The sequence below is a fragment of the Cibotium barometz genome, chromosome 51, assembly GCF_041138505.1.
Source record: "Cibotium barometz isolate CiBa-2024 chromosome 51, ASM4113850v1, whole genome shotgun sequence".
NCBI lineage: Eukaryota > Viridiplantae > Streptophyta > Polypodiopsida > Cyatheales > Cibotiaceae > Cibotium > Cibotium barometz.
In genome coordinates this window covers 2352349-2376672 of record NC_141096.1, presented here as the reverse complement: position 1 = coordinate 2376672, position 24324 = coordinate 2352349, and the positions used below count along the sequence as shown (strand labels likewise).

General features: G+C 42.1%; 2 protein-coding genes across 2 annotated transcripts in view; one reads left to right on the top strand and one right to left on the bottom strand.

The window, feature by feature from the left end:
- Positions 1-16542, top strand: part of LOC147609210 (uncharacterized) — a 44893-nt gene extending 28351 nt beyond the window's left edge. The window contains exons 3-4 of the mRNA XM_086788031.1: positions 14948-15106; positions 15264-16542. Of these exons, the coding sequence (XP_086644157.1) occupies positions 14948-15106; positions 15264-15701 (597 nt within the window). The 3' untranslated portion in view covers positions 15702-16542. The remainder of the gene's footprint in view (positions 1-14947; positions 15107-15263) is intronic.
- LOC147609211 (uncharacterized) lies at positions 6760-9616 on the bottom strand. Its single transcript, XM_086788030.1, has 2 exons — positions 7987-9616; positions 6760-7896 (listed from the first exon to the last, which is right to left on the bottom strand). Exons 1-2 carry the CDS (start codon positions 9459-9461, stop codon positions 7554-7556), a joined length of 1818 nt encoding a protein of 605 aa, XP_086644156.1. The 5' UTR covers positions 9462-9616; the 3' UTR covers positions 6760-7553.
- Positions 16543-24324: the final 7782 nt, after the last annotated feature.

The window sequence follows — 24324 nt, the reverse complement described above, 5'->3', positions numbered from 1 at the left end:
CTCCTCCTCACGACGTCCCATACCGCCGCGAAGCTGCCCTCGCGGGCCTCGAGATTGCTGCCGGCCTCGGCTGCATAAAGCAGGTGCACGTCTGCACTAGATCCAGGCTCCAAGACCATAGAGCTCTCACAAACTCGCGAGACTCTCTATATCCAATAACTAACCTTGGCCACCCTTTTATAGGCTCTTGGCCGGTCATCGGGCGTCCACACTTGGCCGCTCGCCCGTCCATACTTGGGTGCCCGCCCGTTAGTATTTCCCTAACTCAGCTCGTCAATCAGCCTGCCTAGTTCCAAGCTTCCCCAAGCCTCGAAACTAGTCTTGCATGCGTATAGCACACGGTAGATACCCCCTGTGCACATGACATACTCCCCTTCCTCTAAGAGCTCACTCCTGAGCTCACTAAAAAGCCAGGGTAATCTCTCTGAAGAGAAGTCAATGTCTCCCATGTAGCGTCCTCCTCAACACGATCCTTCCACTTGATCTTGTATTCCGTGATAAGCGTATGACGCAATCTTCGTTCACGAAATCCAAGAATCTTTTCAGGTTCGTGCGGAACAAATGTCATGTCCTGGACATCTATAATTTCTTGAGGAGTAACTAACTGATCTGCTCCACCCAGTACTTAAGTCTACTGACATGAAATACAGGATGAACTTTCACATGAGAAGGCAAATCCAATTCATATGCAACTGAACCAATCCGTCGTGTAACACGAAATGGTCCACAGTATCTAGGGGATAATTTCGGAGATCTACCTGTCCGTAAAGTCTCGGAATCTTTCGGAACTCGCAAATACACCATCGTTCCTTCAGAGAACTCTCTAGGTGAACGATGTCTATTAGAATAAAACCTGTCTCGGTCTTGAGCACTTCTAATAGATTCCTTTGCAACTTGTAACATTTCTTGCATATCTTGCAAAAAATTACGTGCTGCATCATCTGAGAATCCTACTGTAACAGGTGATCTTGGTTGAAAACCGTACATAAGCATGAAAGGACTAAACCCTGTACTCGTATGCTTAGTACTGTTATATGCAAATTCTAACATAGGAAGATAATCCTCCCATGAACTTTGTCTTTTGGATACATATGCTCGAAGCATATCCTCCAAAATCTGATTCACTCTTTCAGTCTGGCCATCAGATTGAGGATGATCTGAGGAACTCAAATTCAAAGTTGTTTTCAACTTCTCGAAAATAAGTTTCCAAAAATCACTCGTAAACTTAGAGTCCCTATCACTGACTATGTCCTGCGGTAACCCGTACAGTCTAAACAATTGCTCGATAAACTGCCGAGCTAATTGTGTAGCTGTAATAGTCTTCCGGGTCGGTAAAAATCTAGCCATTTTTGTCAAGCGATCTACCACAACCCAAATAGAATCATGGCCTTGATGTGTTCTTGGCAATCCGGTAATAAAATCCATGGAAATACTTTCCCACTTATTACCTGGGATTTGCAAAGGATGCAACAACCCAGCCTGTCTAAAGCGTTCAGCTTTATTTGCCTGACAAATCTGACACTTGAGAACATAATCTTCTACATACCCTTTCATCTTCGGCCAATAAAAAGTGTGTTTCACTAATGATAGTGTCCTGTGTACCCCAAGGGTGTCCAGCAGAAGGGGCGTCGTGACATTCCCTCAGAATCTTGGACCTAATGTTCGGGATCTGTGGTACACAAATTTTGTCATTACGGAATAGTAAACCATTCCGAATTATCCACTGACCTCCTGCAGCCTGAATGGTAGACTGCTCAGTCACCGAGTCTTGGTCAATCAATGAGCTCCCGTCCTGGATCCTCTGCCAAAATGGACCAAAATAACTATCAGTCCTGCAAAGCCCTCTCAATGACTGAAATAAGTCAGTAGAAATCTCGGTGAACGACAAAGTATTCACCTCTCTAATCCGACTAAGCGCATCTGCAATATTATTCATGGACCCTTTCCGATAACGGATCTCAAAATCAAAATCTTGCATTAACTCTGCCCAACGAGCTTTCCTTCCTCTCAAATCATCCGCATCACACACATACTTGATTGACGGATGATCAGTCAATACCACAAACTTGGAGCCATATAAATAATGTCTCCAAACCTTGAGAGCATGAATCACAGCATAAAGCTCCTTCTCAAGGGTTGGCCAACGAGATTGAGTGTCGTCTAGCTTTTTACTTTCAAAAGCAACCGGTCTACCATCTTGAAATAAAGCAGCCCCGATAGCATAGTCACTGGCATCAGTTTCAAGAACATAAGGCCGACTAGGATCAGGCAATGCTAAGATAGGTGCTTCTTTGACTTTATCTTTCAAAAGTCTGAAGGCCATATCCAAATCGTTATTCCAAGTGATAGGCTGATTGGACTTACGTCCACGACCTTTCAATAAGTCGGTCATCGGTAGTGTGAGCTGAGAGTACTCCCGTAGAGATTTCCTAAGAAAAACAACAAAACCGAGAAAAGAACGAAGTTGTTTCACTGTTCGTGGTATAGGCCAGTCCAAAACCTTCTGAACTCGGTCATAGTCAATGCTCAATCCGTCTCTAGTGATCTTGTGTCCCAAGTAAATGATGTCGGTCATAAAGAACTCACATTTACTCATCTTGGCATATAGTCGATTCTGTCTTAAAATAGCTAAGACAATCGTGAGGTGTCTGACATGATCCTCAAGAGTACGGCTATATATCAAAATATCATCCAAGAACACCACCACAAATTTTCCCAAATGTTCACGAAAAAGATCGTTCATCATTTGCTGGAAAGTGGCTGGAGCATTGGTTAACCCAAAAGGTAATACGAGAAACTCGTAATGGCCATACCTAGTCCGAAAGGCGGTTCTTTCTACATGCCTTTCATGAATACGTATCTGGTGATAGCCAGTACGTGAATCTATCTTCGTGAAATATTTCGCTCCTGCTAACCGGTCAATTAGGTCATCTGATCTAGGGAGAGGATAACGGTTCTTAATAGTCAACTTGTTCAATCTTTTGTAATCTATACACATTCTCCAAGTATTGTCCTTCTTTCTCCTAAGCAACACAGGTGCACCCCAAGGTAATTTACTTGGACGGATCTGGCCCATCCTCAAATAATCTTCGAGTTGTTTAGCCAACTCATCTTCCTCAGCTTGGCTCATCCTATAAGGTGGAATACTCACAGGATGAGCACCAGGGATCAAGTCAATACGATGATCTACTGCCCGTTCAGGTGGTAAACCCGATGGCAGTTCCTTAGGAAATACATCTTGAAACGAATCAAGTATCTTCTGTAATTCTTTGCTTTCAAACACACTTAATTCATTCACATCCAATGAAGGGATGAGAAAAGAAGAAAGTGGAATCAATACACAATGGAAAGCGGTGTACAAAGCAGAATTCATTATATTTCCAAAATCAATTGTATTTACAAGAGGTCCCTGAGAGGGATGGATACAATCACCTAAAATACTATACTTGGTGTCCCTATGCTGAAAAGAAAAAATATGACTAGACCAATCTATCTGGACATCAAGAGTCTTAAACCACTCAATCCCTAATAACAAGTCTACATTGTCGAGATGCATAACATAGCATTCCAGAGTATCTTTGTAGTCCTGAATCTGGATTGGAAGCATCTCCACCTTGCGATCCCAAACTTGTCTGCCCGGCCGCAGGTAGACGTACCTCATAGGTATGGTCGCTGAGTGTCGTGTCAAGACTCAATTTCTGCACAAGTTTGTAGTTAACAAAGTTATGCGAACTGCCAGGGTCTAAAAGAATGTGAATTTTATGGCCATTCACTTCTCCATAAACTCGGAGAAGATCATGCATGCCAAATACTTTAGAATTGAACAGACAATCAGAACAAGTACTAGGGCGAGAAAGTACAGTAATTGACGTACCTGTCAAAGACAACTGGTTAGCTGCCTTTGGCTTGGGTCCTGCGTTTGACTTGGTACCCTTTTGCTTCGGGCACTCATTACGCATGTGTCCTTTTTCTTCACAGATAAAACAACGTCCTTCCTTCTTGAGCTTCAAAGCCCTAAGGAGTCGTTTCTTCTTCGCTGGTGTCGAACTTGTATTCTTCGAAGGTTGGTCCGAAGACTTGCCTTCAGTCGTGTTAGCCATAGGTGCGGAGAACTTTCTTTTATGCTTGTTTCCCTGCTCGGTAACGGGTTTTGACTTGGAAGAGACCATCGTATCATCATAGATACGAGCTGAATGAATGGCCTCGTCCAAAGTTTTACATTTGTTATTTTTAACCTGTAATCGGTACGAGTCGGGTAAACCAGCTACGAAAAACCCCAAAAGAGTAGTGGGATCCATCTTTGTAGCCTTCATCTACAAGTCACGAAATTTCTGGAGGTAGACCTCATAAGTGAGGTGCTGCGAGGTCATGGTCAAAGCTGAAAACCGGGCAACAACATCATAGTCATCCTCTTTCTTGAGGAATTCTTTCTTGAAAATGTCTTCAAATTGTGCCCAAGTCGTTGGCTTAGGGTTGAGTTCCTTCCACCAAAGCAAAGCTTTGCCGGACAGGAAACCTGCTGCTAACTGTATCTTCTTTCCATCATCATATGGATGAAACTGAAAGTGAACTTGCCACTTGTGTAGCCAAGTGTCCACGATCTCCTTGGTTCTCTGCTTTTGCTCGCCCCCGAACGGTTCCGGAGTAATATTGGGGCCTAAAGCAGAAGCCAAGGTATCCATTCCCGAAAAAGTAGAGAGGGTAGTGGTCAAGAGAGCGATGGAGTTCTGCAAAGCCTGCATCTGGGCTGCGATTTGTGCCTGACGTTCCGCCGAAGAAGCTTCGAGAGCTACTTTGAACTCTTGGAAATCTGATTTTGACACAAACTCGTCAAAAAGATCGGCATCAGTGCCTTCCGTAGCCGGCAAGCCTTCGCGTTCCACGAGGGGCTCCAACTCTGATTCTTGGGTCGACATCGTGAAGAGGGTACGCGGAGAGAAAATTTGATCTTTGCACAATGAAAGTGCGAACGAACTCGAGAGCTTGAGAGCTTGAAAACTTGAGAACTTGAGAACTCGAGAGATGTGTGGCAAGAAGCCCACTAGAGGGGTTTATAAAGGTTTCCCAAAAGCCAAAAAATCTCGAAAAGCTATGCTTAGCTTTTGCTTTAGCTTTTGTGTTTTTTGTTTTTTTTTCTTGAATATATATATATATATATATATATATATATTTTAATATATATATATATATGGATATATATATTCGCTGTTCTTAAAAAAAATATAGACACCTTTGGAAACCTTAGAGAGGGGGGGTTCTTTTAAAATTTAAAAATTTTAACCTCCCCTAAAAAAAACAAAAACGAAAGCATAAAAAACGTTGCTTTTCTTACGTGTTTTTTTTTCTTCGCTTCCCTCCTGGCGCCTGGATTAGCCCGACGGCGTGCTGTCTACACGAGTCACCTTCGCTGTCAGCTTTACTGCCAGCGTCGCCTGTGGTTTCTTGCGTCAACCTGCACTTGTAAGGCCAAGCATCGTGGCATGGGCGCTGGCCTGGCCTGGCTACGCAGGTCTGGCCGCATGCCTGGCAGGCCTGGCAGGCCTGGCGTAAGCGCTCCTGCGCTGCCTGGGCTGGCTACGCAAGCAGCCTGGTCATGCATGCCTGGCCGCCTGCGTTTGCAGACCTGGCCGCCTGCTTCCCTGCTTGCGTACAAGTGCCTGGACACGTGCGCCACAGTATACCAAACAGCCTGCAACTCGACAGCATAATAATACCCGCCACAGCCAACGCCAGTACTTGCCAGCGAACAAATACTCTCTCTCTCACTCTCTCTCTCTCGTCGAAGCAGGAAAGCAAACATGCTTTTTCTCTTCTTTTTTCTGTTTTCTCTCATGCGACTGCACAACAGGACTCCCCTTCTTTGCAAAGCAATCAACCCTTACTAATCCTACCATCTCCCATCAACATGGGGTTCTTTGATGAAGGAAAAACACATACAAAAACTGAAAACTGCAGTATGCACAGAAAAAACAGCAAGTTTTTTAACACATACCGTTCTTCGACCTCTTCTTCTCTACCTACCGACTTGCTCGTTCACGAGGTATGCTCTGATACCACTGTCAAAACCCCACGGATCCCCTCGTGATCGACCTTGGTTCGAAACTCGAATCCTGCAAACAAACGAACAACAAACAACAAAGGGGGTGCAGGCCTGACTCACCTCCCAACCATGACAGCCGTGGGCAAGCCCACAATCTTGGCTGTCCCCACCGAGCCACGAGCTGAGCTAACTAGGATGACGTACCGACCAATCTCCTCCTCACGACGTCCCATACCGCCGCGAAGCTGCCCTCGCGGGCCTCGAGATTGCTGCCGGCCTCGGCTGCATAAAGCAGGTGCACGTCTGCACTAGATCCAGGCTCCAAGACCATAGAGCTCTCACAAACTCGCGAGACTCTCTATATCCAATAACTAACCTTGGCCACCCTTTTATAGGCTCTTGGTTGGTCATCGGGTGTCCACACTTGGCCGCTCGCCCGTCCATACTTGGGTGCCCGCCCGTTAGTATTTCCCTAACTCAGCTCGTCAATTAGCCTGCCTAGTTCCAAGCTTCCCCAAGCCTCGAAACTAGTCTTGCATGCGTATAGCACACGCATAGTTGCCAGGCGTTTCAGAAACGGCAGGTATGAAACGGGTTTCATACGTTTTGAAACGTTTCATAAAAGGTAAGAAACGGGTAAAAAAAGGTTTCATACAAAACAGAAAAAACATGTATATTTTTTACTTGAAATATACAAAAGAAAAAAATATTGACATAACTTTTAAGAGACCACATTGAATTCATTTCAATAAAAACAGAATACATGTAAGATATGATGATATCACAAATCACGTGGGTGATCACTGATGACTAAACAAAAATCAAAAAGCATCACCACGTGGGTGATGATTCATGACTCTAAATCCAAGATCAAAATAAATAACATGTCCAAAGTTCAAACTAAATAACATGTCCAAATAAAATGATACTGGCAGCTGCTAGCTACTATCTGCATCCTCATCTGCATCCTCATGCTCATCCTCATCTGCATCTTCTGCCTCTGCAGCCTCACTCTCAAGGTCACTGCCGGTAGCCGAGTCCTCAAAGGCCTCATCCTCTAGAGGTGCAGGTGCACCACTAGTACTAGCCTCTCGAGAAGATCGTGTAGTGCGAGCCGGAGCCATGATCTCCTCATAGAGCATAGAATAGATGTCTCTCTCCTCCTGAGGAATGTCGGGAATCTCCTTGCACTTCATGATATCAATCTTGTCTGGATTCACTTGGCGAGGCTCAATGGGATGACCCTTTTGTTCTAGCAATCGGAGATTGCAATGACAAAAGACAAGCCTCTCCAATTGTGCTGAGGACAGTCTATTTCTCTTTTTCGTGTGAAAAAGAGCCCACGTACTCCAGTTTCTCTCACAAGGCCCTGAACTGCAATCCTGGGAGAGAACTCTCAGTGCAATACGTCTCTACATTGCACAAAAAAGAATGTTAAGTTAGAGTCAAAAAGACAGTAGCATTTGAATGTAGATTTTGAAAGAATAGGACTCACGAGACAAAGATACAAGATTCAAGAATCAAGAAACCTTACCAAGTTGGGTGTCCCAATACCGTATTTCTCCCACCAAGACACTGGCTCCAACTGTGTCTCCCTGAGCAATGCAGTAGCTCGCCCAAACATATGGCTACCGTTGCGGTAAATGAGAAGCTCATCCTCGAGCTTTCTCATCAGCTGTATATCACCTCCCACTCCCACCAACTTGGTAATGTACTCGATCCATCCTGACTCTAGCTCCTCATTGAGGTATTGCTCCTCATTCCTCCAAAGGGGATGCAAAATGTGAGCAACAGCATGGATTGGCCTATGAAACCAATCCCAACGCCGATTCCAGATCTCCTTAATATCTTGAACTCTGCATGTAACATGTGACACACATAACTTATAAGAGATCAAGATTTATAAAATAACTCAAAGACTAAAGTTAAAGCCCAAGGGTGAGCACCTGTCACGCGACAAGGTAGTGAAATCATTGAGAGCTTCACCAATTCTGTCCATGAACTCATAAAGCAGCCCAATGGTACTTCCCTCCATGTCTGTGAGCCGAAGGACACTATACATGGGCTGAAGTGCCTTCACAAGTCCCTCTGCATCCTGCCACCAAGTATCTCTCATGACCATACGAGAGAATGCTATAGACTTGGGCTCATCCTTGTCCTCCCATGCTGTCCATTCACGACACACAACTGTGCGTAATAAGCCATGTCGCACTCTCACTAGTCTCTCCACCACAATAAACATATATGCAAACCGAGTTTTGGAGGGCTTTAGAAGCTCAAGATCACTATTGGCCCTGTACATGCTCAAAACCTTTGGCCTCTTTGTGACAAAGTTCACCATGGTAGATGCAGCTGAAAATACATGGCTCATCCAATCAAGCTTTCCCACATCCTCAATCATCAAGTCAAGGCTGTGTGCTGCACAAGGTGTCCACACAATCTTGGGGAACTCCTCCTCTAACATCCTGCCCATGGATACACAATTGGACCCATTGTCCGTGATCACCTGCACAATGTTATCAGGCCCAATTTCATTGATTGCCTGGCGCATGTGGGACATAATGAACTCCCCTGTAACCACTATCCCTGGCACCGATGCATCTATGGCACGAATGAACATTGTGCCTTTGCAGGAGGACACAAGAATGTTGTACACATTTCTCTTCCGCGCATCTGTCCATCCATCACAAAGCAAAGTACAACCATACTTTGCCCAAGTGGCCTTGAGAGGCTCCATCTCCATCTCCACAGCCAGTTGCTCCTTGCGAAGCTCAGTAGTGCGCAATGTCTCGTAGGAGGGGCCATCCCACTCACACCCAATGCGGGAGATAGCTCTCATTGCCTTCTTCCATCGAGGAGTCCTGACAATGTGGAAGGATAATCCACATTGAATAAACAACTTCATCAACTCCCTCGTTGCCTCTTTCATGGCAGCCTTTTGCATCCCTGCCTGTACATGTCCTTTCTTGAACACTGGAAGACTAGTTCTTTTGGCTCGAGGTGCCGAGCTAGAACCACCTGCAACATCACCACTGGTATCTTCCTCTCTGATACTGCGAGTCCTCTTGGAGACACTTTGACGTGCTTCAGGCTCTCCCAGATTGGGGATATCCTCAAGGGGGATACCTAGCTGCATGGCCTTCCAAGCCTTGAGGCTATCATAGATTTCTTGTGGCACATGCTTACATGGCCCAATGCCGAAACCCTTTGTTTGTGAGAAATGTGCCTTCAACCTGGTGACACTGCCATGGTGCTTATCAGCACAAAAGTTGCATTTCCACTTTCCGGAGCCTGAGCCACCATATCTAGACTCGAAGGTGACATTGTTCCAAAGAGAATCACCTGTTCGAGGCATCCTACAAGATGAGGATAAATGCAGATTGTTGGCCCTGCAAGTGCGACACCGTGGAAGATATGCCATAAATATTGATGGAAGAGAAAAAAGTGTGCTGTTTTGTGAGTTGTGCAGAGAAAACCAACTTAAAGCAAAACAGGACTTTACCCCTTTGGAAGACCTCCACAAGGCCCAAGGACACCAAGGAGCTGGGGGTCGACAGATGCGATGGAAGGACAAGAAGGATGCACGCAAATCGGCGAACTCGCATGCAGCGGCCACTGGGAAGCGTGATAATATGCGCCGTACGAATCCAGGAAAGAAACGTTTTTTAAGGTTTTTAAAAACTGCATGTTTTATGAAACGCGTTTCATACTGTACGAAACGTTTAGAAACGTTTCGTACGTTTCAAAAGTGTATGAAACGCGTTTCTATGCAACACTGAGCACACGGTAGATACCCACTGTGCACATGACATCAAGTGTCAAATTTGTCAGGCAAATAAAGGTGAACGCTTTAGACAGGCTGGGTTGTTGCATCCTTTGCAAATCCCAGGTAATAAATGGGCAAGTATTTCCATGGATTTTATTACCGGATTGCCAAGAACACATCAAAGCCACGATTCTATTTGGGTTGTGAAACTTGTTTTTGAGAAGTTGGAAACAACTTTGAATTTGAGTTCCTCAGATCATTCTCAATCCGATAGCCAGACTGAAAGAGTGAATCAGATTTTGGAGGATAAGCTTCGAGCATATGTATCCAAAAGACAGAGTTCATGGGAGGATTATCTTCCTATGTTAGAATTTGCATATAACAGTACTAAGCATACGAGTACAGGTTTTAGTCCTTTCATGCTTATGTATGGTTTTCAACCTCGATCACCTGTTACAGTAGGATTCTCAGGACTTAAGCATGATGCAGCACGTAATTTTTTGTAAGATATGCAGGAAATGTTACAAGTTGCGAAGGAATCTATTAGAAGTGCTCAAGACCGAGACAGATTTTATTCTAATAGACATCGTTCACCCAAAGAGTTCTCTGAAAGAACGATGGTGTATTTGCGAGTTTCGAAAGATTTCGAGACTTTATGGAGAGGTCGATCTCTAATAGATGGTTTTAGTTCTTTCATGCTTATGTATGGTTTTCAACCTCGATCATCTGTTTTACAGTAGGATTCTCAGGACTTCAGCATGATGCAGCACGTAATTTTTTGCAAGATATGCAGGAAATGTTACAAGTTGCGAAGGAATCTATTAGAAGTGCTCAAGACCGAGACAGATTTTATTCTAATAGACATCGTTCACCCAGAGAGTTCTCTGAAGGAACGATGGTGTATTTGCGAGTTCCGAAAGATTCCGAGACTTTATGACAGGTCGATCTCTGAAATTATTTCCTAGATATTGTGGACCATTTTGATTACACGACGGATTGGTTCAGTTGCATATGAATTGGATTTGCCTTCTCATGTGAAAGTCCATCCTATATTTCATGTCAGTAGACTAAGGAAGTGGAACAGATCAGTTAGTTACTCCTTAAGAAATTATAGATGTCGAGGACATGACATTTGTTCCGCACGAACCTTAAAAGATTCTTGGATTTCGTGAAAGAAGATTGCGTAATACGCTTACCACGGAATACAAAATCAAGTGGAAGGATCGTGTTGAGGACGTTACATGAGAAGACATTAACTACTCTTCAGAGAGATTACCCTGGCTTTTTAGTGAGCTCAAGAGTGAGCTCTTAGAGGAAGGGGAGTATGTCATGTGCATAGTGTGTATCTACCGTGTGCTACACGCACGCAAGACTAGCTTCGAGGTTTGGGGAAGCTTGGAGCTAGGCAGGCTGATTGGCGAGACGGTGGTTTTGGAGACCAGGCCAGGCTTTCAGAGAAAAGGGTTGCCAGGGATGGATGGATGACAGAGGGACTTTGGGAAAAGATTGGGATGATGACAGTCATCCAAGAACAGGTTGGAATCCTGTCATCAAGTCTAGCAGAGGGGGATGTCATGTGCATGACATGCTCATGTACCTTCTCAGGGCTAATCGAGAAGGGGCAGCCAGAAAAAGGACAAGTAGAGTTAGGATTTTGGAGCACAAGGCCAGTGTGGACTTGGAGCAAGGCTGGAGGGCGTGAAGAGGAAGGCATGTTGGCTGTACTAGAATTAAGCAAGAGGCTGTTGGCTGCATACAGGTGTGGTCGACTGAACTGGAGAGCAAGGCGGTTGCAGGCGTTACTATATATGGGAAAAAGTGCCCAGTCGGCTGGTCCGACAGCAGTCGGCCAGCTCAGCTTTGATTCAAGAAGACTATATAAGGGCACATGAGCTCATTGATAGATTCATTCAACTCACTTAGGAGTTGGGTCTTTAGGGTCCCAGTTAGGGACAGATTTTGGTGATGTTCACCTTTTCCAAGAGGGCAGCTAAGGGCTGTAGATTAGGAGTACCTTTTTGTACTATATACTGAATTTTCCAGCATCACTCTCTCTCTCTCTCTCTCTCTCTCTCTCTCTCTCTCTCTCTCTCTTCATGTCTGTGTTTTGCATCAGATTGATTCCAGGATTGTTTAGGGTTGAAAGAAGACCCCCAGAGCTTCCGCATGTTACATACAAGCATTAGTTACCTTTTTGTACCATATGAATAAAGAAAACTTAACACCTAATCTCTCTCTTCTTCTCTCTCTCTCTCTCTCTATCCCACTCCCAGCCCCTACACGGCAGGGAATTACTCTCCAGAGAGCAGAGACACTCAGAGCCCGCAGGAGACAGAGGACACCTGGCTTTCGGACACCACGCCTATACCAGAGAGAGATGACAGAGATCAGAGCTCAGTTTCACAGGGAGGGTGCGGAGCGACTGGCTCGCTTCAGAGCACACCCAGGCATGTTCTTCAGGGAGATGTGGACACCCCCTTCATTGATGTATACCATTTTATACCCCCAGTATGGTACAGGATGGAGCTAGCTAGGTTGCATATCATGATTGTATACTCCATGCATATAGCTTTGCATTCTCCTAGTAGTAGAGCTCCATCCCCTCCCCCACTCATTGTACTTATTGCACACCCAGATTCAGCTTTTTAGTTCAGTACTTTTTCATTTTGTTGGGATGACAGAGGATACCCCATACAGGTACACCGATTTGTCTCATAGGCCGAGTTCGGTCTTTTGGAAGACGTTAATAAAATCTTTCTTTCTTTCTTTCTTTCTGTCTCTTAATCATATGATAAATTAGCATCAATGTTCTTTAGTATGCTTAGGGCTGTGGATCAGAACAGCAAGGCTTCCACGCATGCAACATGTTATGTAGATATGTCACACAAGGCAAGAGCTGCCTTGTTGATCAAAGAAAGGAGAAGACATGAAGGGAATGAGCCACATGCTAAGAAGCTCAAAGAGTTTAAGGTTGGCAATAAGTTGGCTAAGTGTGATGTTTTTCATGGTAAGTATGATCCAAGCAAGGTTATGACATTCATTGCCCACTTTGACATAGCCTCCAATGACGAGGCATTCACGAGAAATCTAAAGTTCGCCATGCTAGTATATTTTTAAAAGGCATGGTTGCCCATTGGTGGATATCCGAAAAGATATCCACCAATCATGGATCTGCCATGCTAGTATGTTTTTAAAAGGCATGGCTCCCCATTGGTGGACATGCGAAAAGATATCCTATCGATATATTTTCACACGGGAGGAATTCAAAGAACAGTTCTATGCGAAGTTCTTGTTCCGAATGCCGTGCAAAGGATTACACAAAAGTGGGACAAAATAGATCACAAGGATTATGAGTCCGTGTAACAGTATATAAATAAGTTTTGGAAGATCTTGTTAGAGGTTTCACCTTTTATGCATCCCACTCAAACACCTATTATTGGTGCCAGAAACACCCAAAGGAGAGCGTATACTTGTCTTACAGCCTCAACCTTTTGAAAGAGGAAACTTCAGTCAAACCTTCATCTGGCCTACGAATCAGGCATTGAATTGCATCCTAATCATACTTTGCAACAGCTCATAGCCTCCGCTCTTGCTATGGAACTTTTGGAGTCGAGAAGATTATGCAATCCTACAAGGAAAGCTTTGATTACAAGGGCAAAGAGTGGGCTGGTCCAAACCTGCAACAGGGCATACATCCATCTAAAAGGGACCAAAATGTGCCAAATATGGTCCAAAAGCTGAAAATAACAATGATAAGAAGTGGCATTTCAAGAGAGCAACAATGGGCTCATGTCGGAGGAAAGAACTCAATATATGCACGAAGGGAAAGAGCATTACATATGTAGGTGCCCGGTATACTACGAGATCAGGGGGAGATTCCATTCTCTCTTCCGTGATGGATTTGGTCCACTTTCTAGGGTCATGGACTACCATGATCATAGATGCCTAGGACTCTTCCTCTTGGAGCTCTACAGACACAGAGAGTCCCTACTACACCATAGGCCAGCAGCAATCCCATGCAGAGACCTCTACAGCAGCCCCCACCCTATCACCCAAACCACAAGCGGCAGCAATTCAAGCCCAATTGAGAAGGGTGTGATTAAACAGAGCCACTGAGCTTTGGAGAGCAAGACGTCGTTCCCCACGGGAGCCTTGCCCACAACCCTGATACATCAGGCAGACCGAGGCCATCATCTCCCACCATGGGAGGATCTTCTCTCACGATGTATCACATGGACTTGATGTAATTATTTTGGTCTCATAGGTGACTTTGGCCTTTTGAAGATGTTAATATATCTTTCTTTCTTCTCTCTGTCTTTGTTGGTGAGCTGAAAGAGGGGACGTAGAGCTTCCACGTATCTGACATTGGTAGCAGAGCATCAGGCTCAGTAAGGCTTAGTGTTGAAAGTGTCACAGGAAGGTGCACAGGTCCAAGGAGAGTAACACAGCTAGGAAACTGTTTCACGTGCTATTTTACATGCCTGCTTGATTTTTTGGGTAGGGGAACTGTGCGTGTGAAACTGTTTGCTGACATGTTTCCGTGGCATGTGAACAGGTGGTAAGTCTTTGTTTTTATATTAAAAAGGTTGTGTTTTTGTTTATAACCTTGCAGCTTCACACCTCATTAAAAACCCCGGGTGCCTGGGGCCCAACTTTTGTCCACCCTCCTCACCCCTTTGCAGTAGTCATGTATCCCTTTTTTGGAGCCACCCTTTGTCCACCTTCATTAAAGGCTTGATGCCTTGTGTCATAATAACCTTGGACTCCTCTCTATTTCATTGATATGAGGATAACCTTTGTCCACCTTCATTAAAGGCTTGATGCCTTGTGTCATAATAACCTTGGACTCCTCTCTATTTCATTGATATGAGGATTCCTTTGTTTGGTAGTAAGTGGGAAAGGATCCCGGTGGACCTGTTTTGTCAACACATTTGTTTGATCCTTGTTTTCATCACAGTGTTGCATTGGAAGGCTTGTACTACAACTACCCCCCGTGGTGTTTTTGGCTGTCTTGTCTGGAATTTTCAGTATTGGTCATTTTTTAATTTGATTAATTTACTTGTTGATAAGTGCTCTGAGATCCGTGCTCTCCATTGCACAAACTGCAACTTCTTGTCTGCAAATAATGCCGTGTATGACAGGATCCAGCCCAAGAGCTGCTGTTGCAAACTGGAGAGCAATACACAGCTCCTTTACCGACGATGAAGGATGTCATTGTAGAAACATCTGGTTCTCATTTGGCAATGAATGCAGTAGCACCTTATGCATCTGAGACAATTGCTCTGGATGAGATTGATCAGGTGTGCCTTGATATCTTAGTGACCCTTGATAACTGTAATTTTAGTGTTCAACTGCCATGATGGTTCCGTTTAACCTTGTTTTCAATGACAGCTCTTTCATTGAAGCTCTTGTGAAGGGTTTTACCGTGATACTGATGCTGTATATTGTTGCCACCAGGTTGATGCCGATGCAGCTGGTGCTGGTACTAGGTCTCCTCAGGAGGAAGAACTCCAGGATCAGGAAATTTCTCCGTCTATCCAGCCTCTTCAAGACAAAGGACCACAGGGGCAGCAAGAGCAACAACAGGAGTCGGAGGTTTCTAATGTCAGTGTTGGCCCTAGGGGCTATCAGCGACCCAAGAGTGCACCCGGCTATAATTATGGAACAGGTGGCAGGGGTAGAGGTTATACAAATGGCCGTGGAGGTTATGGAAATGGCCGTGGTGGGGGGCGTGGAGGATATGGAAATGGGCGTGGTGCTCAGTACTATGACCAGAGAGGATATCAACCTAGAGGGCGAGGGGGTGGTCGTGGAATGAGAGGCGGAGGAGGTTCTATGTTTAATGGGCATGCAAATGGACAAGCTAATAGAGCTAGTGGTAATGTGTCTGCTTGAGGTGAGGCGCATAATAAGAATGTGAGACACACACGTGCCATGTATTTGGATTGATTAAAGTTTTTATGCAGGCAGCAGAGAATGTTATTTGCATCCTTGTGAAGGCATTTGGCAGCATTAGCAGCATGACATCATTAATTATGCTAGTCAAGGACAATATATAACTAGATAAAGCAAGTATCAATCGAAAACGTGCTTGTGTTAGCCTTGGATTATGGATGTGCATTGTGTGGGTGAGGAGCTGAGAGTGAGAGCCCTTCGAGCTTATGCAGTGGAACTGTATGTGGGTCAACATTATACAGTTATAGGTGAAGATACGCTTACTAGGTAGTAGTTTGTAAAGTACGTTGAGCTTATTGAAAGCTTGCGTGGAGGCTACATGACACAAGTTTGCCATGATTTGAAAAGCAGCTTAGAGAGACTTGTGTTTGAGATCAGATACTTGGTTTGCAATATTGGCGTGCGTCTCCTGCCATGGGCAGTCTTCTTTTTCTTGCAAGATAGATGGCGATGCAGTGTCTAGGTTTTTCTGTTAGAGGCTGGTGTTCTGTACTTTAAGGGTCTTTCTCACTTTGAGAGTCTTGGTAGGGGCTGAAGATTCTTGGTATATGTCCGCAATTACTGGTTACATAGACTTTTTAGCATGCTGATTTGATGCAGTTCTACATGAAAGCCCTCCCTTATCATGCATCCATTTTAACAAAGTAAATCTTCAACACTGATCTTAATGTATTTGTTGGAAACCATTAAGCCAAGCCTGGCTTACCCTCTCCTGGGGGGAATGTTGGTGTCCAACATTTAGAACTATATATATTTTTTGTTTAAAATATACTGTTGTGCTGTTAAAGAGACAGTCATGTCATCTTCACATTAATGTTTTCTACATACACACCTAGTCAATTCTAGGCACCTCTATTTATTCCTTGATTAGAAGAATCTGATGCTAATGTCCTATAAGTGGCTCATCTTGCATGTGTTACTGTTGAAATTGATATTGTCCTACTTAAAAACCATCGCCTTACTTAAAAACCATCGCCTTACGCTCACCTTCAGCCTGTTAAGTTTCTTATTTGATGTAAGGAATCTTCCCCTAGGATCATCATGGTTGGTAGGTGGGATTTGAACATGTCATGATGAGAAAAAGATCCACTTGGCTCCAGCTTGGATTTTTAGAGTGGCTTCAACTTGAATTCATTGGGTAATCAAGTAGAATGGCTCCTTTAATATTCCTTATCAGCCCTTCCTTGGTGCTTGATGAATGATTTTATTTTTTCAACCAATCGAACTTACTAAATCAATCGTGAGAATATACAAATGAACATCTTGAAAACAAGGGGTGATAAAATTTGTGGCCCGTTTTCTTTGACTATAGTTGGTTGAGATACTCTAGAGTGCCCTTTTCTTCTAGCATTGATTCCTCGATGTATTAGGGGAATCAGTGGGCTAATTATTCCTCTTTATATAACATTATCCTCCTTGTGGAATTAGTGTTCATCAAAAACAATTTTCTCAATAAATATTAAAGCTAATAAGATTTTGTAGGTTTTTTTTGGTTGAAAATTTGCGGATCTTTGATCTGAAGTGTACTAAACTTTGTAGTTTTTTCGAATACCAAAAATATATTTTGTAGGCATAAAAAATGACAATTTTGGTCCATATAGTTAGTTTGCAAGTTTTTTGTGAAGATTGCTTTAAAAGCTAGTGTATTGGCCAGTGTTATGATGACTCATTGTTTCTTGCAAAAACAATTAATTGCACACCTCTTGAAATCTCTCATTGTGTATCTTGCAAACAATTAATTGCATACCTTCCATGGGGATATATTGATTCTTGTTTAGAATCCCATTTGCTTGACTTTATTGAGAACTTGTGCATTTTTGAAGTGATGTTGGAGCATTTTCTAAAAAAAATAGAAACACCTTTCTAGCTAAGTCGCTCTCATTGGATTTTTGACTTGCTTTTTTAAGTAGAGAATTTGCACACAAGGATGTGTTGCTTTTCAAATTTATTCTGTCAAATATCTCGCATAATGATCCTTTGGAATACCCATATTTTCCTTGAAGGTTTCTTAGTTTAGATTCTTACTCTACACTTACGCTATGTAATGAATCCTTAACTATTAAATCCACGAAAAAGTAGATTAGGTTTTACTTGTGCATATTCTATGAAGAGGAGTGTACTCTTTCACTTGAATAAGGAAAGAAAGAAAAATGAGAGCGCTCCACCCATTAAGAGACATGGTACTTGTTGACGTAAGCATGGAGGACATTGTTTCCCATGTACCCACCCCATAAAGAGGGAGAAAGGAACCCCCATCTCCACACACACACACACACACACACATAGGGGGAGAAATTAATTCTTTTCTAGTTTTTTTTTTGTATCTTTGATTTAATTCTTTTGCAATAATGCTTTTAGTTTATTTGTTTTTGAAATTCCCATTAGGTGTGATGTTGGTCATTGTGACAAAAAAAAGTAGAAAAGGGTAGGTGTGAAAGTGCTTGAATTTACTTTATTTTGCCGAATGTGGATGCCATTTATTTGATGTATTTGCTAATAATTATTTGAAGTTGCTAATGATTCCGATGCCATTTATTTGATGTATTTGCTAATAATTATTTGAAGTTGCTAATGATTCGGATGCCATTTATTTAATGTATTTGGATTACCCAAAGTTGTTTCTCAGCATGTCTTCCTTTTGTGGTTTTTTTTGGTGACTTAAATCTTTTATTTTGCTCAACAACCAATACTTTGGTTTCTTTAGTAATGTTATCCATTAATAACATACAATGTATATACATTATTTTTTCCCATAAATATATTTTTTATGGATGTATCGGAGGAATGCTAAAATGTTATGGTATTTAAAATTGCAGCCCTTTAATTTTTATCGATTGTTTGCATAAATCTCATCAAATGGGAAATTTTGTTTATTTGGTAAGATGGTGGAATGTACAAAGAGAATGATGAGAAATTGAATGATTAAAGGAAGTGGGATAATATAACTTACATTAAAACTCAATAAATGACCGATAAAATGGATTGTGTACTCTAAAAAGCATTGAGAAGTGGGAAAAAAAACCATTATTGTTTACCTCATTCATTAAGTCCATGCTATTATATATACATGGTACTTCATACAATCAAATGGGCATGTTCTAAAATGCTACTTAATACAATCAAATGGGCTTTCAAATGGGCATGTTCTAAAATGCTACTTAATACAATCAAATGGGCTTTCAATGAACTATGTTTACATTTCTAAGGTACTACCCTTGACTCTTCAACCACTGACACTTGTTTCATTAAAGAGACTACATATGTAAGGTACCCTCGACTCCCGTGATTACATATGAGGTCATGAGGTCCAATGGTACTTACCCTTAAGTCCTAAGCAACATGAGATTATGACAGTTTATGCAACATGTGGAATATGAGGTCATCAATGATCTATACTCTATACTCTTGACACTTGTTTCATTTTAAGAGAATACAGATGTAAGGTACCCTTGAGCCCCATGAGGTCCAATGCCATCTACCCTTAAGTCCCAAAGCAACATGAGATTATGACATTTCATGCAACCTAGTCATCAATGATGTATACTCTTGACACTTGTATCAATTTGTGGAGTGTTGGAGTTTGACGTGGTGGCAGCAGACAATCCTCCTACTTGCTCATGCTTTTTCTACATTCGTGAGATCAATCATAAAGGTGGTGCTACCAACCAAAGAAGTTTAACTGTTTGACAATTTAATATTTCACTTACTAATGACATTTGATATATTTTTTCATTAGTGGTGGTACAATGAGTTTAATTGTCTAATCCATTTAAAACATTAGATATTCCTAGTGGAGACCAAGGTAAACATTGGATATTCCTAGTGGAGACCAAGGTAAACGCTTAAAAAAACCTCTCTCTCTCTCTCTCTCTCTCTCTCTCTCTCTCTCTCTCTCTCTCCCTTCTTCACAAAGGGCATGGTCCTCAAGGCCATTCGTAGACTACGCAATAGGTGAGCCCAGGATCATGAGGGACTCACTACCGAGTACATCTCGCATGCCGATGATACCTTGGCACCCCTATTAGCCTACATGTTCAATAGAGCCCTTTGTGAAGGATTTCCACCCTCTTGGTCCACCAACACCATCACCCCCATCCTCAAAGCCGGAGATCAACTTGATCCTAATAATTACAGGACGATCATGTTTGGCCACACATTGGCCAAACTCTATGGATCAGTGCTAGAGGCGGAGCTCAGTTCATTTGCAGAGATCCAAGGATGCAGAGCCTCAGGATAGGTAGGCTTTCGGAGGAGCTACTCTACTTTGGTCTCATAGGCCCATTGGGTCTTTAGTAGACGCTTAATATATATTTCTTTATTTCTTTCTTTCCTCTCTCTCTCTCTCTCTCTCTCTCTCTCATGCCATGGACATTCCTAGTGGGTGGAGACCAAAGTAAACACTTCAAAAATCTCTCTCTCTCTCTCTCTCTCTCTCTCTCTCTCATGCCATGGACATTCCTAGTGGGTGGTGGAGACCAAAGTAAACACTTCAAACCCCCCCCTCTCTCTCTCTCATGCCATGGACATTTTTGTATCACTTTGGTCTCATAGGCCCATTGGGTCTTTAGTAGACGCTTAATATATCTTTCTTTCTTTGTTTCTCTTTGTATTATCTTCCTCGTGTGTAACTAGATTGAAACCATATGAATTTTTTTCTTCCCATTCAAGCTAATTTTATTGAAATCTAAGCTAGCTAGGAGTTTAGGTAGCAAAAGAAGCCACTAGCCTCCAAGAAAAGTTTTAGTAGCCTTTCTATTTCGGGTGGCCTTTTGAGTTTTTTTTGGGTGTAGAATAATTTTATTGATAAGAGCTCTGCAAATAACACAACCTTTGAAGCAATCATTTTGATTTGTCTTTTCCTTAATATTAAAAGTAAAAGTGAAAACTAAACACAAATTAATGAGGTTGAGGAGAAAAATGGCCTTCGTGAGAAATTTAAAATGCTCTAATTTTTCTTCATGCATAAGTATACATTGACCATAGCACATTCTTGCATTGCGCTAGATCCGATGCACCGAATCACACCATATCTAACACACTAACAAGCACATTTCACTATATTCCTAGGAGTTTTTTTAAAGAGCTTTGTCAAAGATTTTTCTTAATATGAAATCACGTCTCTCTACTATCCCAAGAGTTTCCTTAGAGTTTTTTCTTAGTGATCTTAAGAGATTTAGCTTATAGCTAGCTAAATCCTTTTCTGATTATGAAAAGTAATCTTCTTCACTAATTGATATCATAATCATGGATACTTCAAGTACTAATTTTTTTCTTATAAGCAATGTAAATTTATTTCTTGATGTCGTAATGGTGGATAATTACACATGCTAAGAATTTAATCTTAATAATGTATTTTTTTTTCCTTAGCCCATTCATAGAAGACAGTCTGAAAATTTGGAACAAGTACGAAAGCATTTATTAAAACAAATATGAAAGCATTTATTGGAAGATATTATCATAGGTTAAAGGGTTTGAGGCGCAAGAAATGTGTTTGCATATGCAATCAATTGACTAATAGGTAGCTCATACACCAAGTTGGAGGCCTGACTGATCAAGTGAAAGGATTTTGATAAAAAGAAAATGAGAATAATTCAATGGGCTGAGAAATGAATTATTGATCTTAGATTAATTGTGACTTTGCACACCCTTATATATGCAAACATCTTTTCATTATACTAGCATCCCCATCCCACCTCATTCATTATAATTTGCATCCCCACCCACCTCATTCAAAAGAACAACAAACCAATCTCACACTCACAATGGTGGAAAAAGGGTTATGATAGCAATTAGATCTCTTAATACTTCTCAATTGATTGATGCCCAAGCAAGCAAAGAGTAGATATACAAGTTTATCGAGCCACATGAGTAACAACGTGTGTGTGACGCAACAAATAAAAACTACCATGGGTATGAATATGAGAATTAGTCTTAAAGTAAGGGGTGTAGATGGTTTGAATTTTCCAAGACCATGGAAAGTGAGGCTTGTTTGGTATACTAACAAAGAGGATGTTAAAGAGGTTAGTTAGGGAGAATGCTAACATTGAAGAAAGAAAGATTATAGACCTTGCGACAAAGGATGAGACTACATTTTCCGACCTTGGGCATGCAACATTGCTTTGACCTTTTGGGCATCTCTACCTCAGTTAAGTAGTACAGATTGAGGCAAGTGTTGTGCCTTGGAGAGGGAGAGGCAGAGAATGGTGGATTGAATCACCATTGTGGGTGTGAATATCTTTGTTTAAGTGCATGGATCCATTGGCTCCATAGACCATGATTTGGATACCCATGTGATTTGGCAAGATGGAAGATTCTTTGGTGGCATCTTCTTAAAGGCCCAGTGCACCATGCACAAATTGAAGATTATTAGCCCTTGTGAGTGTGCAGATGCTAGAAGGTTTATTCATGGATGGAAAGAAAATTGGATTGAGCAAGACACCAAGACTTAATGAATGAAGATGAGAGAAGAAGACAACCGGAATGAACGCAAGCATGTAAAGTGTTGGCATGATGCATGCAAAAATGGAATTTGGTGTCGGAGTGCCTTCAATGGTGTGGTTTATGTTGAGATATCAAGATCAACTAGTGTTGTGGACATTTTGATGACCCTTCTGGGTGATAGCTTCTACACTTATGCCAATAGCATGACTGGTGAGATTATGATTGATATGCTGTCAATGGACAACATGCTGTGTGACAACCACTTTGGATTACTAGAGTTATGGCATACGTATAGCCCCAGTTCATATAGTCAAGTTCACACTATGGACAGACCATTGTATATTATAGTAGGAGAGAATTTTCCTTCTAGTATGTACTCTTATCTTTTTGTTTTAACGATTGTAGAGAAGAGAAGAAGAGAATTCAACCATCCATCTCTTACCTTTTTATGTACTCTTATCTTTTTATGTTAATGGTCGTAGAGAAGAGAAGGAGAAAATTCAGCCCTCCATCTCTTATCTTTTTATGTTAATGGTTGTAGAGAAGAGAAGAAGATAAAAGAAAATTCAGCCATCCATCTCTCACATGTGTCTTGCTCTCTGTTGTGTGTGTGTGTTTGCTTTGCACAAGGAACTCAAGCTCTCACTCTCACGGCATTCTCGTTATGGTATATTAGAGCGCCGGTTTGTGTGAGAGCTAAGGAGGTAAGCCTAGAGGCAAGAACAAAGAAAGCAAGGAAGCAGTATGTGGGTAAGGACATTTCTATCTCTTTCTATCTTGTAGTCTACATGTTTTTAGTTAACATAGTTAATTGAGTTGTGTGCGTTTTGGGCCCGTTTTTTGGCATTGCAAGCTTTGTGCAAACACTCTATTATGAAGTGTCGATTTTGACTGTATATGCCCAATTTATGGTTCCGTGCAGAGTTGTAGCAGAAATTCGATTGTTGCAAGACAATCTATGCAGAGAATCTAAGTGTTGCAAGTGTTGGTGGTGGATATATGTGTATATGACTGGTTCACATACAGGAACTTTCTACAAGTAAAGATGTCTGACAATCTATCATAGATTGTGAGTGAGAAGCTAAACAAGACTAACCTCTAGGCATGGAAGTTTAGGATTGTGAGTGAGAAGCTAGACAAGACTAACCTCTAGGCATGGAAGTTCAGAATGACCAATTTCCTTATGGGAAAAGGATATTGGGAGTTCATCATAAGTGATGAAAAGGAGCCAGAGATTGCTGAAGAAAATTCAACCCCTCATCAAGTGCAGACATATAAAGCATGGCATGAAAAAGCCAGAAAGGTGCTATATTGGTTGTTTGTTAGTGTGACAGATTCTATGATTATGCATATACAGGATGCACAAACAGCTAAAGAGGCTTGGGACACCTTGGTGTGAGAAGATCTACAACATAAACACCCAAGCTCAAAAGATGTAACTAAAGCATAAGCTACATAATGTGACCAGAGGAAAGATGAGTATAAATGATTACTCAATGAAGGTTAAAGGGCTTGTAGATGCCCTTGCTTCATTGGATCACCAGTAGATGATGATGATGATGGTGTCCATGACCTTTAATGGTCTTGGAAAAGAAGAAAGCCAGTTTCAGACCTCCATTGGAGTTTGAGAAAAGAGGACTTTCTTTATTTTCAGAAATTGATTGCTCTTCTTATCCATAAGGAGATGAATACTGGTGGGGGAGGTTCATTCTCTAGAAATTCAAGCGAGCAGGCCTTCTACTCAAATACATGTAGAGGCAGAGGGAGATCATCATCTAGAGACCGAGGTGGAGGCGTTTTGGAAACAGAAATCATGGACAGCAAACAAGATTCAAATGTACAAACAAGTGGAAGAGGCCATTCTAGAGGTAGGGGGAGCCAGAGGGACTGAGGTGGTTTTGGCAAAGAAATCCAAGTGCAAATAACATCGCGTTATTGGAGTGCTATGAAAAGCAGAATAATATTAAAAGTGGAAAGTTGTAGCAGCAAGGCAACTATGCGTCATCAAGTAAATAGGGTGGTGATGAAAGAAGTGAGCAGCTGTTTATGATACAGCATATGCTTAGTTCCACAATAGGAGATGTGTTAGATGTTTGATATGTGGATTATGGTGTGTCTAACC

Bases quoted from the DNA above. Each gene is read 5' to 3' on its own strand.
- LOC147609211 (XM_086788030.1), bottom strand. From the start codon at position 9,461: ATGGCATATCTTCCACGGTGTCGCACTTGCAGGGCCAACAATCTGCAT. The intron at 7,897-7,986 runs GTGCTCACCCTT...TGTTACATGCAG, and splicing joins ACTACCTTGTCGCGTGACAG to AGTTCAAGATATTAAGGAGA.